The 17,229-nt window shown below is 47.5% G+C and overlaps 1 protein-coding gene across 16 annotated transcripts in view; it reads right to left on the bottom strand.

Annotated features, from left to right (window-relative positions):
- Positions 1-10,089, bottom strand: part of DOCK7 (dedicator of cytokinesis 7) — an 89,191-nt gene extending 79,102 nt beyond the window's left edge. For all 16 annotated transcript variants that reach the window (XM_048944189.1, XM_048944190.1, XM_048944191.1 and 13 more), the window contains exons 1-2: positions 9,961-10,089; positions 2,370-2,475 (exon numbers count right to left, since the gene is read on the bottom strand). In XM_048944189.1, the coding sequence (XP_048800146.1) occupies positions 2,370-2,475; positions 9,961-9,998 (144 nt within the window). In that variant the 5' untranslated portion in view covers positions 9,999-10,089. The remainder of the gene's footprint in view (positions 1-2,369; positions 2,476-9,960) is intronic.
- Positions 10,090-17,229: the final 7,140 nt, after the last annotated feature.

Genomic DNA, 17,229 nt, shown 5'->3' with positions numbered 1-17,229 from the left:
TATCTCCTATAAAACACCACTCCACGTTAATCATTCTTCTAAAAGCATCTCTGCTCAGCACAGAATTTAGGATGACAAACTAGCAGCTAATCACATCAAGCGTCACGCAATGCATTTTGAGGGAAAGGCTCAGAGCCTGCTTCCAGTTAGCATGACCTTATCTAGGATTTTAAAGATGCTCACGTAGATCTACCAAAAAAACCACACCAGCAACAGGATAATGAGAGACCAAGAAGTAAAGACAGAGATGACAAGACGGTGCCCAACAAATCTGATCCTGTATTATGAATTGCATGTGCAGGTTGACAGGACTGAAGCTTTGAGCGCGTACACTTAGTATCATAGAATCCTTAGAGCTAGAAGGCACCTCTGAAGGTCATCCAGTCCAACTGCTCTGCAATGCACAGGGACAGCACAGCCAGGTCAGGTGGCCCAGGGCCTGATCCAGCCTCACTCTGAAAGTCTCCAGAGACAGGGCATCCACCACCCCATTGGGCAGCTGTTCTAAGTGCCTCACTACCCTCACTGTAAAAGACTTTTCCTTTATATCTAACCTAAATCCACCCTCTTCAAGCTCAAAACCATTTCCCCTTGCTCTGTCACAACAGAGCCTGCTAAAGAGTCTGTCCCTTTCTTTTCTGTAGCTCCTCTTTACGACAGTAGGCCGAAAAAACCTTAGATGTAGAAACAAAAAGTGGAAGAGATGATTCATATGGGCAACCAATGAAAAATAGTTATCACATACATGTCTGGCTGAAGAACAGCTTGGCAAAGTACACCAAAGAGATCTTACTTCATGAAAGCAAAGGGGAGCACAAGGGCAATTCACCCAACTTGTTCCTCAATGAAATCATGTGAGACAAGCGAGGCACAGAAAGCTGAGGGATGGACATCCAATGGGCCCTTCAAAAGCAGACATCAATCCCCAGCTATCCATCGCAGCAGGGAAGTGGGGGCATGACCCCAAGTGCTCCATCCAGTCTGTGCCACTAATAACAGGGGTGCCTCCCCTCCACCTAACTACTGGGTGCTAAAGATGGTACAGAACCACCACATCAAGGTTTTGCATTATCATCCCACATCTCTACAGAGATTGCTACAATGAGGCATTATCCCTGGAGACGCCGTTCTCATAACCCCTCCCTCCTTTCTGCTCACTCAGCAATAAGGCCATGCACACAGCTGACCAAACCAGCCCTCTTCTCTCCCAGTACTTACACAGCTGATGTACAGGGAAATGACACAAATGCTAGTTCCCAGCAATTCTAGCACAGCCATATCTCTTTAAAGATGAACTTTCAGCCTGCAGCAAATCATTCTTTTTAAGGTAGAGGTCAATTTAGTCTTCAAGATCCTGTTTGAGATGGTACCAGCCCTAAGGACGCATCTGTGCTCTGCATAAGAAAGCTTTCTCACATTGCATGGGATGCAGAGAAGCATATGAACCAACAATACCACGCAGGACATTACTCCAGATCAAGAGGAGGACTCCTGAAAATTCAGGGCATATTTCCAGCACTGCCAGAACCAATTTAAACCTCTTTGAAGAAAGCAAGATCCTACAGTATTTGTTTTCTAAGTTGACGGCTGCTGAAGAAACTCCATGACCCAGGGCAATAATCCAAATCAAAGGAACACATCCAAAATACAGCTCCAGCCTGAAAAAGTTTGTTGAACTCTTGAAATTTGTACCACCACACTGAATAAAATTTGAAGGTTACTGAGAGTCCGTGCAAGAAAATCTGATTTCAGAAAGGGTGTTCCTGAAAACTTGGCCTACATTTCAACCACTCTTAGAAGTGGACTGTGAACACATAAATAAATACGCATTCCTGAGGAATAATTGTATTCAAGCTTTCACCGTAATATTTAAAATACATCTGAAGACCAGATGAGCTTTGTAACTGTGGTTCTACTCTTAAGAATGTCAAAGAAGACTAAAATACTGTACCTAAAGAGCATGAGCATGCAAAGAGCTCTTTGCAGACACCCAGACATGCGCGTGGAATTTAATGTCCCATCCAAGCTGCTCTGGGATAAAGCAAATAAGAGCTGGTCAAAGGAGCCCCAGTGTCCTACAAAGCTTCTGCAGGAACACAGACTCCCAGCCACACCAACTGATGTGCAGGACAGACATCTCCAAAATCAGCACTTCTTGCACAGAATTATTTACCTTAGTGTTATCAGTGTTAAGACAACAACATGTCAGTACTGCAGAATCACAGAGTACCTCAAGTTGGAAAGGACCCATAACAACCACCATAGGAGTCCAACTCCTGTGTGAACAGGCACTGCAATTTCTTTCTGAACAATGGTCAGAATAACCATGCACACCTCCTTCCCTCTTCCATGTTCCAAGCATTACTTACGGTTGTGTGATGAGAGACGCTGCCTCCAATATTGAGGTTTTTGAGAAGCTGGGGAGACCCTCCATACTGCCCTGAGATCTGCTTCCTGACTTCAGCTGCCACGGTTCTGAAATGAGACACGGACAACATTACCACTGTAAAAGAATGACAGTGAAGACAACGAATCAAACGTGCTATACTCTGCTGCTGGAATAAAACCAAGCTCTTAGCATGCTAGCTGGAACAGGAATGGTGCTGTCTGGTGAGAATAAACCATGTATATTAAACTCCTGGAGAACTGCAAAATTCTAGCAAGGCTACAAGTACATTTTTTTTCCTTTTGTGAACTGCTCTTCAGTGCACATACGTGGCAATAGAATACATGACATATGTACAAACTTGTTCCCGGCAGGCTCTTTCCAGTTCACAGAATCACAGAATCACAGAATCACAGAATCACCCGGGTTGGAAGGGACCCCAAGGATCATGTAGTTCCAACCCCCCTGCCTAGCAGGGCCACCAAACATACACATTCAGATCAGGTTGCCCAGGACCCCGTCCAACCTGGCCTTGAACACGTCCAAGGACGGGGCATCCACAACCTCCCTGGGCAGCCCGTTCCAGGGCCTAACCACTCTCCTAGTAAAGAACTTCCCCCTAACATCCAACCTAAATCTTCCCTCCTTCAACTTAAAACCAGTTCCTACCATGGAAATATCTCTCCACATCCCACAGCAGTCCCAGGTTTGGTCACACATCCTCCCCTGTGCTCTGCTCTCTCAGCTCTTGCCTACTTTCAGTTTTTGCAGCCATGGCAATGAGGACGGGCAGCCACTCTCTGTCCAACAGCCAGCCCCTCCAACAGCCCACCCCCGGTGCAGAAAAGCCATCCCACATAGGGTGGGCCGAAATCACACAAGAAAAACAACCAGCTGGGTCACAACAAAAGCATCTCCCCCTTTTCAAAGAAGGAAGGCAGCAGTAGGACCATGACACATTACTGTGGTGCAAGGGCTGCTAAAACCCTGCACGTAAAGATGGTTAAAGCTTTCCGGAGCCTCAGGCTGCTCCTGATTTAGGGCAGGGGTGGAGGCACATGGAGGCAACTGATGCTGGTGTTAGAGAAGGAAACCGAATGGGAACTGACTGGGACAACCAAGCCTACCATGAAGAGCAGATGTTTCCTCATGCTGGACGACGGCAGTGAGATTAGCCAGAGGAAGCATTATTTTGTCTTTTAAAAAAGTAGACTTCAGAAGGAAAAAAAAACAATAAGTTTTATTTATTGTGGTTACAAGAAGCCATTTGCTTTGTGTTTGCCTTTATCTGCAGGGGACTATGTTTTCACTTCTGGAGGGTGGCTTCTGAAAGCAGGGCAAACAGCTTCTGCTGGGGATGGACAGCACTCAGGGTGTCAGACTGCCCTCAGAATAACCATCTTCTCCATCCCACCACGCACATACAAAACAAAGCACACATGCTGCCAGTATCTACAGGAAAAATTGAATGTATTAAGATGGCTGTTCGGCATGGAAAACATAAAGCATCTGCAGCTGATGGGATTTAAAAGCTTGCCCAGGGTTATAGACAACCTCTGCTTTAAGCCTCATCTCAAACTCCACACGTATTCTGTGCAGAATGGCAGATCAGAGCCTGCATTTGGCCATGCAGTGCAACACCAGAAAAACTAAACATCTTTCCCCGCTTCATGAGAAGTGCACTGCTCCCAGGTGGAAAGCACAGCCAGAAGAGGAAACTCATCCTCTGCTGGGAGGCCGCTGGAAGCCACAGGCATCCAGCACAGCACTCAGCACAGCTCCTTCTGGTTACAGCAGCTCTCCACGAGCCCAATGTGTGGCTGGTGCCCCATGCTCTGAGATCAGCTCCAGGGAGACTCCTGGTCCTTTTTTCCAGGTGATAGCTCTGTGTTGGTGTGAGCGTGGCTGTAGTTGGGATGAGCTGGCTGCACGCAGACCTCAGGTCCCCTACAGGCCTCTGTAGGATCTCCTACAACTTGCTCCATGCCTGCAGTCTGGTGCACAGACCTACCTGGCTTCTGTACCACAGCATTCACAAACACAGTGAACCACTACTGGAAAGCATCATGCTTCGGATGCTACATGATAACCCCAAACATTATTTCTATGCCCACCAGAATCTAAGCTTCCTTAGATTAGAAAATATACTGCACCAAACATAACCAGAAAAAAGAAATAAATCTCAAAAAAAGTATCCAAATTCTGCCCCTTTAACAGCTACCTTATATTCATCATGTCACCTGGGATCCTTAGACAAACCTTCCAGTTAATTGCAGCTCATAGCCTCATGAAGCCCAAGATCTCTGTGTTTAAAGTGCATCTTTTCCAGCCTTTTCCCTTCCGACCTCCTTCACTGGTTAATTATTGTTATGTGCATGTGGTTTACACAGAAAGAAACAGACAAAGGAGAGGGAAAAAAAAAAAATCCCCTTGGAATTGGCTTCTAAAGCAAAACACAGCTGGTCATTTTCTAAGCGCTCGGAGCTGCAAACGGAATGCAGCCATTTGTTTGTACTTCCATCTTTCTTTATTACACACAGAAATACATTTTTGCTTTTATAGGGCTGATGCTACCAAAATGAAAAACCATTCCTTTTTGGTTTTAACTTAAGAAGCACACTGGAAATACCAATTCTTCCCAAGGAAAGGCTCGTGGAGACCTCAGAGGGAACTTCATACCCTTTTTGTGCTGGGTTATGTCAATTAAGGTTATAAACTCTTCTCCTTCTCAGAAGAGCTGGCTCAGGATACAGCCCGGCCCATCTACATCATATGCTGCATTAACACTTAGGGATGTAACAAATAACAGAAATGGAACCGGCAATCTTTGCCCAAAATGGAGCTTAACAAAGGGTTTCTATTCCTATTTCTGCTAGTACAATCTAGTTTAGCACCAAGCTACTCAGCACCACGCAGTGAGAGCTGCCATTTTTGGGTTCTCCATACAAATACTCAATTTTTCTTGCAATGCATTTCATAGGAGACATCTTACTTTTTCCATCCAGTTTGAGGAAGTCTCTTTTCCACAGCCTGCCCCATTTTGAGAGAGTACCGCAAAATGTTTGATTCACCCCTCATGCTCATTACAAAATTATTACTCCTGTCTGCAATTTGTGTCTCAAACACAGGTCTCTGCATTCAGTGAGCATTTGCCTCTTGAGAAAGGCAGCCTGGTCCAGCAAAGCATCTGCACCAATCCATGGCAAAGACTTGGGTTGGAATTCCCAAAGCTGAATGGCATGAGCTAGTTTTCTGTCTTGGGCTGCAGGCGAGACAAGCTGTCCACGAGTGCCCCTCCTGTCCAACAGGACAGCACCATCCACGTTTGCTCCATGGCATGAGTCAGTGGGTACGTGGTACAGCAGACAAGGAGCCCAAGTAAGATACCAGTGCAGGCATGCCCTGACCACCACCTTCCTGCAAAACCTCAGGTCCCACTTCCTCCCTTTGAGTGAAACGGGTTTGATTTACAACCCCTTGCTGAGGAAATACTCAGCCTGATCCCAACCACTGCAGGATAAGCGTGGGCTCTTAACACGGAAGATGAACAATGTGTTCCCTTCTTCTTTACCATCAATTAAAGCAGCAAACACCATGGAATGCTACCTGGGGTGCTCTTCTGACGGCATCTGAGTGCTAAGGCGGAAAGGGTCACCCCTGGCTGAGCTCCCAACATACCTGCCTGTGAAAATCACCGCAGGGCTGGACCTTTCAGGAGAGAACAAAGGCACGTCTCACATTGAGGAAAAACAAGGAAGCCTTGGACAAAGTAAGCTGAGCTGTAGGGATGAGCTGTTCTCTTCTTGCTTTCACAGAGCAGTCAGGGATTCCCAAACGCTTCTTGGAGCACTGCTGGCTCCAGCACGAGACATCCACAGGGCAGGCAGCATGACTTTTGGAGAGGAGGAAAAAGCTGCACTAAAGCTTGTGTTAAAAATACTTCCATCTATCTGTGAGAGCATTTTGACAATGCAAAAGGCATCTGAACACGAGAAGAAACTCCCTGAATACCTTCCTGCAACCACATTTCTGATGCTGGTGGGAGCCAGTGACAGCTTTGCTATCACTTTCAGTGGGCGCAGGCTTCACACCAGCTCTGTTTACCCCTAGGCAGGGTAAAGGTGTTTGTCAGTCTCCCTGGAACATTGTTCAGGCAACGCAAAGGGGCTTCAAATGAACACCAACACAAATGGAGTTTTTCCACCAGTAAAAATCAAACTTGGAGAGCGTGAGGTTGAAATGCACAGGAAAACAGAGGGCAAGGAAGGGGCATTATTCCAGGCCAGAAGAATCCTGTTCAGCTGCAGAATTCAGAAAGGACACAACTCACCCAAGCATCTTCCAAATGGTGATGGTCCCACTGAAGCAGCAGGATGGCTTAAGGACAATGAGAGGGCACAGACCAAGGCTTGTAGGAAAGGCTATGTTCACCTGCCCAAACATGTATGCTGCATGATGTTTATAGAGCATTTCTTCCATCTTCTTTATTTGAATTCTGACCAAATCTGCAGAACTTTTCCACCGTTTACCCCTGGAAAGATGGGCTGTGTGATACAACACAATTCAGCAGCTAGGACTATGAGCTCACTACTGAGCTTCAGAGTACAGGGCCTCCACATCCCATTTCTCTGCCAAACAACAACATATCCTGAAAAAATATGGGGATACTTCAGCTGGAAAAGTGCAGTGCTCAGAGTTGAAGGGGTGAGCGCATGGCAGGAACCCCAGGGGGGCCAGATGCAGCACTGGGACTGTAGGCTCAGCCCCTGCTGGGAGAGGACAGGCAGTTCAGAGTTCCTCAGTTGTTACTGTATGTTCCTCAATGTATTACTGACATCTGTTTGGCTTTTATTGAGAGGTCTTAACACCTGCATTTACCTCTGCCAGCGTGGATCTCAGCTTTACCAACTCTTTTCTAGTCCCTCAAGCACCATATAAGCTGAACAGAGGCACTGAACAGAAACACAGCTCTTCTTTTACAGAGAGATGGAAGAAACACTACAGCACTGGCACAGAGAGCCCAGAGACGTGATGGATGCCCCAACCCTGCACGCACCAAAGGTCAGGGAAGGGGCTCTGAGCACCTATGGAGCTATGGGTGGCCCTGTTTGTTGCAGCAGAATGGAACCAGGTGGCTTTTAAAGCCCTTTTCCAACTCAAATGATTCTATGATTCTGTGAGCACTGTACAAGCGACTACAGAAGTATCATGATGCTACAGAAGGATGTTCCAATAGTTACATAGAAAAATGATTTAACAGTGTATTTTCAATTAAAAATTAACCATTTCAGATATCATTTACCACACTCTAATAAGTTTAACTCAAGAGCTTCTTCTGCTAAGGTCAAGAATTAGTAAGCGCATGTGATGGCCAAAGTTCAAGTTAAAATCTGCTGAAGCTTGAAGCCTTCCAGTAGAAAAGCAGTATAACCTGGTCAGAAAGACATCTTCTAGCAGGCCAGATTTTTCTGAAACTGCTGCAGCAGCCATTGAGAAGTGCCCACATGAGTATTTAAATGCTCCAATAGTGATAAACAGACTCCACAGGGCACAGGAGTTCTGTGCCTATCTTTGAGGTGTACCACAGTGGTTGAAGAAAGCATGATAAATCAGTTTTGCAAAGACCACATCCGCGGTTTTTCTAAGAAAAAGAGACAATGTTGTTGTTTTTTTTCCTTCCTCCCACTACTGCAACAAGCAGCTTAGAAACTTCTATCTCTTTGCTAGGTAAGCCTTAAAGAAATTCACATTTACAGATTCGAACTACACCCCAACTGAATTACACACAAATGGCCAAACCAAGAGCAGTGTGACCACTTCCTGTGTGTGAATAAGACAAATGGTATGTGTACCTCAACGAGCAAGCCAAACCGGAGGGCAGAGTGTGAATATGGGATGGATCTATTCTTCTCTAAACAATGCAGCCAGGGAGGGCTTCCAGCAGCCATCAAGACAGCTCGTGGGACTTCCGGATGCTGTTTGTTGTGACCAAATCCCTCAGCCTCTGAAACTCTAAGTTGCAGAGCAGCATATTCTGTGTTGGTGAAAAGGGCTACAGCTCAGTGCGAGCACCTCTGGGTACACATCTCTGCCCACAGGTTTTTGGTTCACACGCACTGGGTGTGCTGCCCATGAATTACAAACCTGAAGGCAACACTCCAACATGGGAAATCCCAGGCAGAAAGGCAGCAGTCATGTAAATAAGGATATCCTCCAGGATGAGGACTTGGAGATCACAGAATCATTAAGATTCAAAAAAACATCTAAGATCACTGAGTCCACTGTGCCCAGGGCCACGTCCCCCTGGTTCTGACACACCCCCAGGGCTGGTGATCCCACCAGTCCATGGGCAGCCCATGCCAGTGCCCGACTGCTCTTTCAGGGCAGAATCTTTCCTAACATCCAACCTAACACACAGCAGCTCTGTTCCAAGCTGATGCCATTGCACGCTACCCAGTGTTTAGCAAGCACAGCATGCAAGAACATCCAACTCCACAAATGAACCTGGCACATTAAAAAGACTGCCTCTACTTGCATAAAATGCCACCACTGGGTTGGCATGAAAACACATCGAGTGCATTAGATCAAAAGGTACAAAGATGGCACAGCTGCAACCCATGCCGTAGCACCCTGTGAGATGAATACTAGAACCACCAAAGTGCATCTGTCTTGGTGGGTAAAATCTATCTACTGTGCCAAGCTAGTAGCTGGCAGAGGCAGAAGGTGCACCAGCAGCACTGACCCATCCTAGGGCCATTTTATGGAACTTCCTGTCACGCTGCTTAGCTTCTTCGGTCCCACTTCTACTATTTGTCCCCCATGTGATGATTTCTATGGCTACAGCCCGGCAGCAGAGCATTCCGGAGACGCTGAGCCGTGGCAGAGCGCTGAAAGGAGCGACGTCGGGGTGGGACCACTGCCGCCCCAGTCCTACACAGCCCTTTCCATCAATTCCCTTCCTGGCGGCCTTTCTCCACCATCGGATCAGACACAGCTCCCATACTCGCCGCTTTACCACGTACACACGACCCAGCCTTCGCTCCTGCTCTCAGCCCCATCGGCCGGGGCTGGGGAGGCGTCCGCTGAGAACTGCCAACAGAACCGCGAACCCCGTCAGACCCCGAAGGGGCTCGAGAAGGCGCGGGGAGATTTTCCATAAATATTCCTTCGTTACTAAAGAAGTAAACAACGCACACAACGCCGCGATGCGGAGCCCGAGGCCGCCGGCCCCCCGCTCCGCGCACACAAAGGGCCGTACCGGCGGGCCGGGCCCATTGTGCGGGCAGAGCGAGCTGCTGCGGCGGGCGGCTCGGTCCCGCTGCCCTTCTCAAACGGCTCCGTTCGGTTTATCCCCAAGGGAAGCGGCACCGGGCGCACGCCGCCTCCACCACGCCTTTGTCGGGGGAACCGCGGCCCCCAGCGCGGCCCCGCAGCCGGCCCTGCCCCGCCCCGCACGCCCCGCCGGGCCCCGCAGAGCGGCCCCGGGGCCGGGACGCCGGGCCGACCCCGATGGGCGCGGCGCAGCGCGGCGGTGCCCCCCGCCGGCCCCGACCCCCCACTCCGCTCCGCGCTACCTGCTGATCTTCTGCGCGAAGGCGCGGCGTTCGGCCATGGCTCGCTCGGCGCTAGGAGCCGGGAACGGGCGCCGTAATGCTCGGCGGAGGCGCGCACCCGCGCGGCGCTGCCGGCCCGGCTCCCCCCCCGGCGCTGGCCGTGCCCGCCCGCTGCTCCCCCTGCTGGCGGCGCGGCGCCGCTGCTCGCAGACATACGGCGCTCGGAGGACGCATTGTCCCCGCGCGGGCGCGGCCGCCGCTCAGTGCCGGCAGCGTCCGCAGCCCCGGCGCCGGCCCCGCGCGGGCGCCGCCTCCTTCCCCGGCGGGCTGAGCCGTGCCGTTGCCGTTGTGAAGGCCGAGCGCTGTGATGCTTCGCTCTCCTTCAGAACAGCAGGGTTTGGCTGTTGGGAACAAAGAGAGACCGGCGTATCGCGCTAAGCTCAGCCCCAAAGCCCCAGCGGTGCCTCGAAGCGGCGTGACGCGACTCCCATCACTCTGTCCTGAGGCTGTGCTGCCGTGCAATGCTATTTCAGTACTTCAAAGGCAAAGATTGAATCCAGGCCGCGTCCCCACAGATAAAGCAGAGCCAATGCTGCGCCGACACGTGCCGTGCATTAATCTAAAGCAGAAGACTATTAATAGCAATCCCGGAAGTGTCCCAAAGTTGCAAGTGTGAATTGGGCCGATGCCATCTGTGTGCGATGTGTGATCGCTTCCAGCATCTGTTACACGGGGAATGTCAGGCCCTGAAATCCACAGATATATACATGTGTGAGCTGAGCAGACTCCGTGTGAGTACGAAGTGAATCTGGTGGAGATGAGGTTGTGGCCTGCTACACAACTGTGCTGGCATGCGCTACGCAGATGCGCACACACTGCACACAGATGGGGATGCTGCAAAGCAAAGCCCCGTTGTATGCAATGGAGAAAGGGCTGCTCCTCACCACAGGGGAAGGGGAGGAAACATCCCCAGCCTCTGCCAGGATAAAGAGTTCTGCTGCTGAACTGCTGCTGGCATGTGGAATTGCAGGTGGGATGAATCCATCACAGAGGGTGGGCAGGATAAGCCGAACAGCCATTCATTCACCTCCTTACGTCTGAGTTTTTGTCCATCCTTTACATGCAGAATCACCAGATATATTTCCTTGCATAGAATTTCTTTTCCAAATAGCCATCAGTGGAGATGCAGGAGGACTTGTTTCATTCTGCTTGAAAGGAGAATGTTGCTGCCCAACTCTTCTATAGTGAAACTGAGAATCCTGCATATCTGGAAAGGAACATTCTTGTCACTGCCAGGAGGTGCCACAGAGCAATGCAGCCCCAAACCCTGCCACACAGACACAGTGTCAGTGGTTGATGAAGAGACTTCCTGGATTTTAGGTTTCATTCTCACCCCTGACAGAAGAACTTGTTTTGTTGGCAGTGCATGCAAAGTTGGCTCAGTATTATCCCCCAAAGCTATGTATCCCTTATTTAAAGCTTTCTACAGCTGGTTTGTCAGTGTGGGCTGTCAGAGGTCACTACCACTTATCTGTCAGTGCCCTGCTCTGCACTGCCTGTTCCTGAGCTGAAGCTTGGCCAGACGAGCTGCAGCAAACTTGCTTCCAGCAGCGCAGCCACCTCAGTGCTGGAAGCAACCAGCAGAGGGGCAGTGGGTGAGACACAGATGTGCTCTGACATCTGAAAGCACAAGGAAGCAGAGCTCTGAACTTTTGGCTGAGGTGGGGACACCCGTCCTGCCCTGCCACTCTTGCCAGAGAGACAGCAGCCTTGCTGGAAGAGCAGGAATATAGCTGAGAGCAATCAAGCTTTGAATTATGGCAACAGTCTCTCCTGTGCAGTGAAGGGCCTTTGTACAACTTGCTATATGCTAAAATGGGGCAAGGGAAGGAATCATAGAATCACAGAATGGCTTGGGTTGGAAGGGACCTCAAGGATCGTGAAGCTCCAACCTCCTTGCTGCAGGCAGGGCCACCAACCTCCACATTTGATACTAGACCAGGCCGCCCAAGGCCCCATGCAACCTGGCCTTGAACACCTCCAGGGATGGACAGGGCATCCACAGCCTCTCTGGGCAGCTGTTCCAGCACCTCACCACTCTCATAGGAAAGAACTTCCCCTTGGTAGTTCACCTTTCTTCACTTCACCCTCATAATGAAGATTTGTTACTCACCTTCTAACAACCCAGCAACAGCCTACAAAGTTGGTGTCAATGACTTTAAGTACTGAGAGACCTCAGGCTGGCCCTTGTAAAGAGATCCTGCAGATTGAATCTGAATGTTGCAGTGTATGGAGTACTAACCAAGAGAAATCAAGGAAAAAGAAATACGATGGGAAAAATGGGAGTATTTCACAATCAAAAAAACAATGCCAGACACGAAAATTCATGGTGACAATAAATCCTGACTCCGTATCACTGACAGATCAGTATGATTGACGTTGTGGCATGTCTGTATTATTTCAAGTGCTGTCACTGACAGGCGCTGAGTCACATAACCTATCTGCCTCTGTTTTCTCATTTGCAAGTGAAGATAATTAATAGGAGGAAACGTTTTGTCTGAAGAAAGAAACTCATGCTTCATAAAAACAGTGTGGACAACCTGTGATGCGGGATTTCAGTGTGAAAAACACTTTTCTCTAGACATCTCTTTGGAAACAAGCAACTTCTGATTCAAAAGCAACTGTTGTTGTGTGGCACATTTTACCTGGAGTAGAAAACAGAACTATTTTCTTTAAATTAGGGTGACATTCTTTCAGCACACTGTAATTTTTAACCCCATTTTAGAAAGCAAAAAAGGAGGCACTTGTGTTGTTTTACATGTGATTCCATAGATGGGATGAATCTGCCTTGGAAAGACCCTACTACATCCCAAAGAAGTTAGCCCATCTGCACAGCCATCAATAAGGCATCTGCTGCTCCAGGTAAGCACACTTGTCAGTGAAAAGGGGTGATGCTCACTTCTCCTGGGCACATTGATGCTTCAGCAGGACAGAGCATATGCTGAACTGGGAGGTGAGGGACACTGTGGACGTTGATGAGGCTCCACTCTATCTGTTGCATTTCCTTTCTAGTCACCCCGCTGATGTGGGGGCTCAGGAGGAGCCCAGCAAGTTATCATAACATGGACTGCCACGTTGAAAGTCACTCTTCTCTAATAAATGTTGTTAAAATGCAAGGGACAAATAGTTGTGTTTATATCTGTGAGCTATGCTGGGTCTGAGCAACTACCTGTCTAAAGCTCATAGCCTAGACAAGGTGCTCTACAACACACGTGTGTCTGTGAAACATCTGCCCTAATGAATGAAGAAGCATTGCTGTAAGTTCAGAAGCATTCCTTCCCATAAACCACATGCATCCTTTAAAATAAGCGACTAAATTGGTTTTGGTTTTGTTTTTTAATTGAGAACAAATCTTACTTGGTTATAACGAAATTTGGTAAGTGCATGTTCTGAACACAGGTGCAACTCATTGAATCTGATAACTCCTAAATTAAGTTCTGCACAAGAAAAATCTTTTGTGCTGTAGCTGCAAACCATTTTGCAAGAAGCAAACTGATCCCATGCTTTGTTTGTTAGCAGTCCATTTACTCAGCCAGTGCTTCCTTGTTCTTCTTACATAAACTTCCTCAAAGCAAAAACATTGGATACATTTTCCACTGCAAATGTGTCCAGCATTAGTCAATAAACAAAGAAGTAAACATGGGTCTGTAAATTCAGAGAGCCATCTACTGGCAGCTAAGTGAAACGAATTAAATTAATTAAGGGCCAAATCTCTGCCTGTCTCTCGAAAGTCATTTCTTTGAAGCTAAGGAACTAAACATGAACAAACTCATTTCAAGACTTGTGGCAAGAGTGAAGATGTTGGAGTTCTCGGAGCAGGAAAGTGCAGTTTCATTTGCCCAGTGCTCAGATTCTACTGGGTGAATGGGAAACTAAGGATAACAAAGGAGTGAGGACTGTTAGAGTGCCTGCAGCCTTCCTCACATTCCTCATGTCGATGCTATTTCTTTTACAGACAGCTCAAGACAGGCATAGCAAACACTAATGGAGCCAAAGTGCCCTATGTGTAGTGTTTCAAAGATCAGTTTTAAAGGGAACAATATTCTTCCTCGCTGCCATCAGAAGATCACAGGAGTTACAGTAAGAGAGAAATGCTGCAGTTCTGGGGACTGAATTCAAATCATGTCAACTTCTGCAAAACAGCTGTGCATAAAACAGCCTCCTGCCTAGAGCAAAATTTCCCTATCCCAGTGGAGGATCACACTTCCTTTCTTGGGAACAGCAGTCCCAGGCACTGGTGCTCTTCCCTGGCCTAATCCCAGGAGAGGGTAAGAAAATCTGTTTTTGGATGGAGTCAGTGGTACAAGCAGAATCACACTGGCAAAATCTGTGGAGGCAAATACCTAAACTGCAATCTCTGCAGGAGCCATGCTCAGTTTGTCCCTTTCATTTTGCAAAAGTGCTCTGAGGATGGTGCACATACTGCTGCCTCAATTGCTCCCACAAGCAGACGGACACAGCAGGCACACGTGAGCAGGCTGACACTTGGTAGAAAGGTGGCTTGTCTAGAAAAGGACAGCTGGGCTGACAGCATAGTCACAAAGTCTGTGCATACACCAGGGAAAGCAATATCAGAGAATCCTTTGTTCCCTGAAAGGTTTCCTCAGGTTTACATGTTTCTTTGTTGCTTTGCTGTGTGCTTGCACTAGCTATTAACCTTGAAGATTCCAGTTTCCTTGGGAAACCCATGACATTCTACAGTAACAGGTTTGCTTCAGAAACAAAATATTCATCGCAGCGGTTATATTTTAATTAAAAACACTTGTAGTCTTTACAAAGCTCTGCGTTCTTTATCTAACCATTCTATTTCCAGTAGTGTTGCTAAGCACAAACAACCCTGTTACAAGCGTGCCTGAGGTTTTCTGCTCCTGAATGAGTGGGAGTAACCTTAGAGTAAAATATTCTAACAAGCAGTTCTGAGAGCAGCAGAATTAGCGCAGCCTTGATTGCAGTCTTCCCCCTTTAACCTTTCTGCTTGAGCAGCTATTGCACAGAAACTGGAGGCCTGTAGTATCTTCAAGGCTCTACAAACCTGATTCAATTGCCGAGTGCTCTTAAAGCTTTCCAAAGAGAAGTAGATCAGAAATGGCTTGCTTCCCTAGGAAATTAAACTAAAAATAAACGATGAAAAATTCTTTCCAGCTGTTTGACCTAAGGTCTGCACTGCTTACAAAACACACAAACGGCTGCTTATAAACATATTGCATATTATTGGTGGATGCTCAGATCCCAAAGGTGAACTAGCGGACTAGCTGCAGACACAGGAGCATCTTAATTCCTCTAACTGCCCAGCATTTTGGTGCTATCTTACCATTCTGCAGTGAATAGAAGTTGTGTTACCATGGTATCTCAGATATCCATAAAGCAGAGAGCATCTTCTCTAATTCTTAGTCTTTTTGATGCTGCCTCTTTGTGTTACCTGTTTTGCTTACCTACTAAAAAAGGAAAGACAAATTACATCTTCCATAATCACAGATTTAAAATATTTCATTACTCATCCCATACTAATTTAGCACAAATGGATGGTTTGCATGGCCTTTATGGTATTAAAATGTTGCAAGTGCAAACTATGTGACGTTCGTTAGAATTCTGTTGAACATGATATGTTCTTTCCCACTCCTTCTGCAAATCTTTCCTACAGAGAAGGAATTAGTCAAGGTGAAGGAAACTCTCTTTACAGATAGTTATTTATGGTTGCCTGTGGAATTATTTTGCAATCAAAGCTTTGTTTTGCATGATCTGACTGATGCAAAAAGCAGAAAATAAATATCTTCATTCTCATAACCTGATTGCCTGAGGGATTTACAATGTATATCCAGATGGCATATTGTGTGGCCTATCAAATCAGGGCATGGTTATTAAATTTCAAAGCAGGAAGGTGCAGGCAACTAATTTCAGGCAAGGGAATAGTCATTTCATTTGATCAACTGAATAATTCTTTGTTCAATATTTACCCAAATCCAAGCCATGTGAGCTACTGAGCTCTCAATATTCGAGACCATACACAAACAGACAAGCACATTCATCTTTGTCTTTGAAAACATAAGCAAAGATGAAACTTTAAAGAACTATTATTGCTAAAATGGGTCATAACATTTGGAAGGCGGGAGGCCTGTCTCCTTCTGCACTGACAGATTACCCAGACTGTACGGACAGTCTTTCATGACTTTAATACAAACAGCAAGCGTGTTTTACTTTAAAATCTTTATCTTGGCTTGGAATATGCACAGGGCACGAGAGCAACTTTCCCTGCATCACCGCTCCTTTCTGGTTTTGAGAAGGAACAGCAACAGCTGCTGTGTGGAGATGCTCACTGCTGGAGCTTGAAGGATTCCCCCAAAGGACTGGGATGGCTGATTTATGGGTGTGCAGCGGTGAGCTGAAGGGCAGTAGGGAGCAGAGTGCTGAGCTCCTACATCCCGGCTCCAACCCAACACTTACATCCTTGAAACAAGGTTTGTCTTCTGCTTTGCACATTAATACCCAAGATCTTACGTGCTTATGGACCCGATCCGTACATTAAAAAAAAAAAAAAGCAGCCAACATTAAAACCAGTTGTTGGTGCTTCTGAAGGTCACCTTTAGATCAGCACTATAACGTGCTGCTATAAAAAATACATAAGCGCAGCCCGATGGCCTCTAGCCTCCAGAAGGCAGTCAAATCATGACATGGGAAAAAAAACAAAAAGCACGTTTTCCTCACCATCTCAAAGGTGTGCTGCTGCAGCGCCGAGTGCAGGGACAGCCTTACTCAAGGGCAGCAGGGATACGAAATGGGATATGAAATTTAAGCTGCATCCTGCAGTTTTTTTGTTGGTGTTTCTTTTGGTGTTTTTGGTTTTTCCTGGGGGGGGGGGAAGGCAGGGCGGCATTGGCTCCCCACAAATCCAGTGGTTATTCTTAAGCTGAGAACTGATGAAGAACCACCTTCATGAAACGCTACAACCAACCGCTCAGCAGGTTGCTCCTCTCAGGAAACTGAGAGGCATGATTCCTCCCTACGTACTTTCAGAACATCAACTTTAAAAAGCGATTTGAAGTGTTAACAGCGTTAGCGTGCACTTAAGTTTCAGCTGGGGTTTTAAATCCCATCAGCCCACACAGAACGTGAGGTTTTTGGAGCCCCGTCGCTGTGCCGCAGCTACAGCTGGTGCGCGCGAGGGCGGCGACGCGCCGTGAGGGGACGACAGGCGCCGCGCCCTGCGCCCGCCTTCCCGCGGGCTCGCCCGCA

The sequence above is a fragment of the Lagopus muta genome, chromosome 5 (genome assembly GCF_023343835.1).
Source record: "Lagopus muta isolate bLagMut1 chromosome 5, bLagMut1 primary, whole genome shotgun sequence".
NCBI lineage: Eukaryota > Metazoa > Chordata > Aves > Galliformes > Phasianidae > Lagopus > Lagopus muta.
The sequence above is the reverse complement of the archived record's forward strand: the minus strand, read 5'-3'. Positions and strand labels throughout refer to the sequence as shown.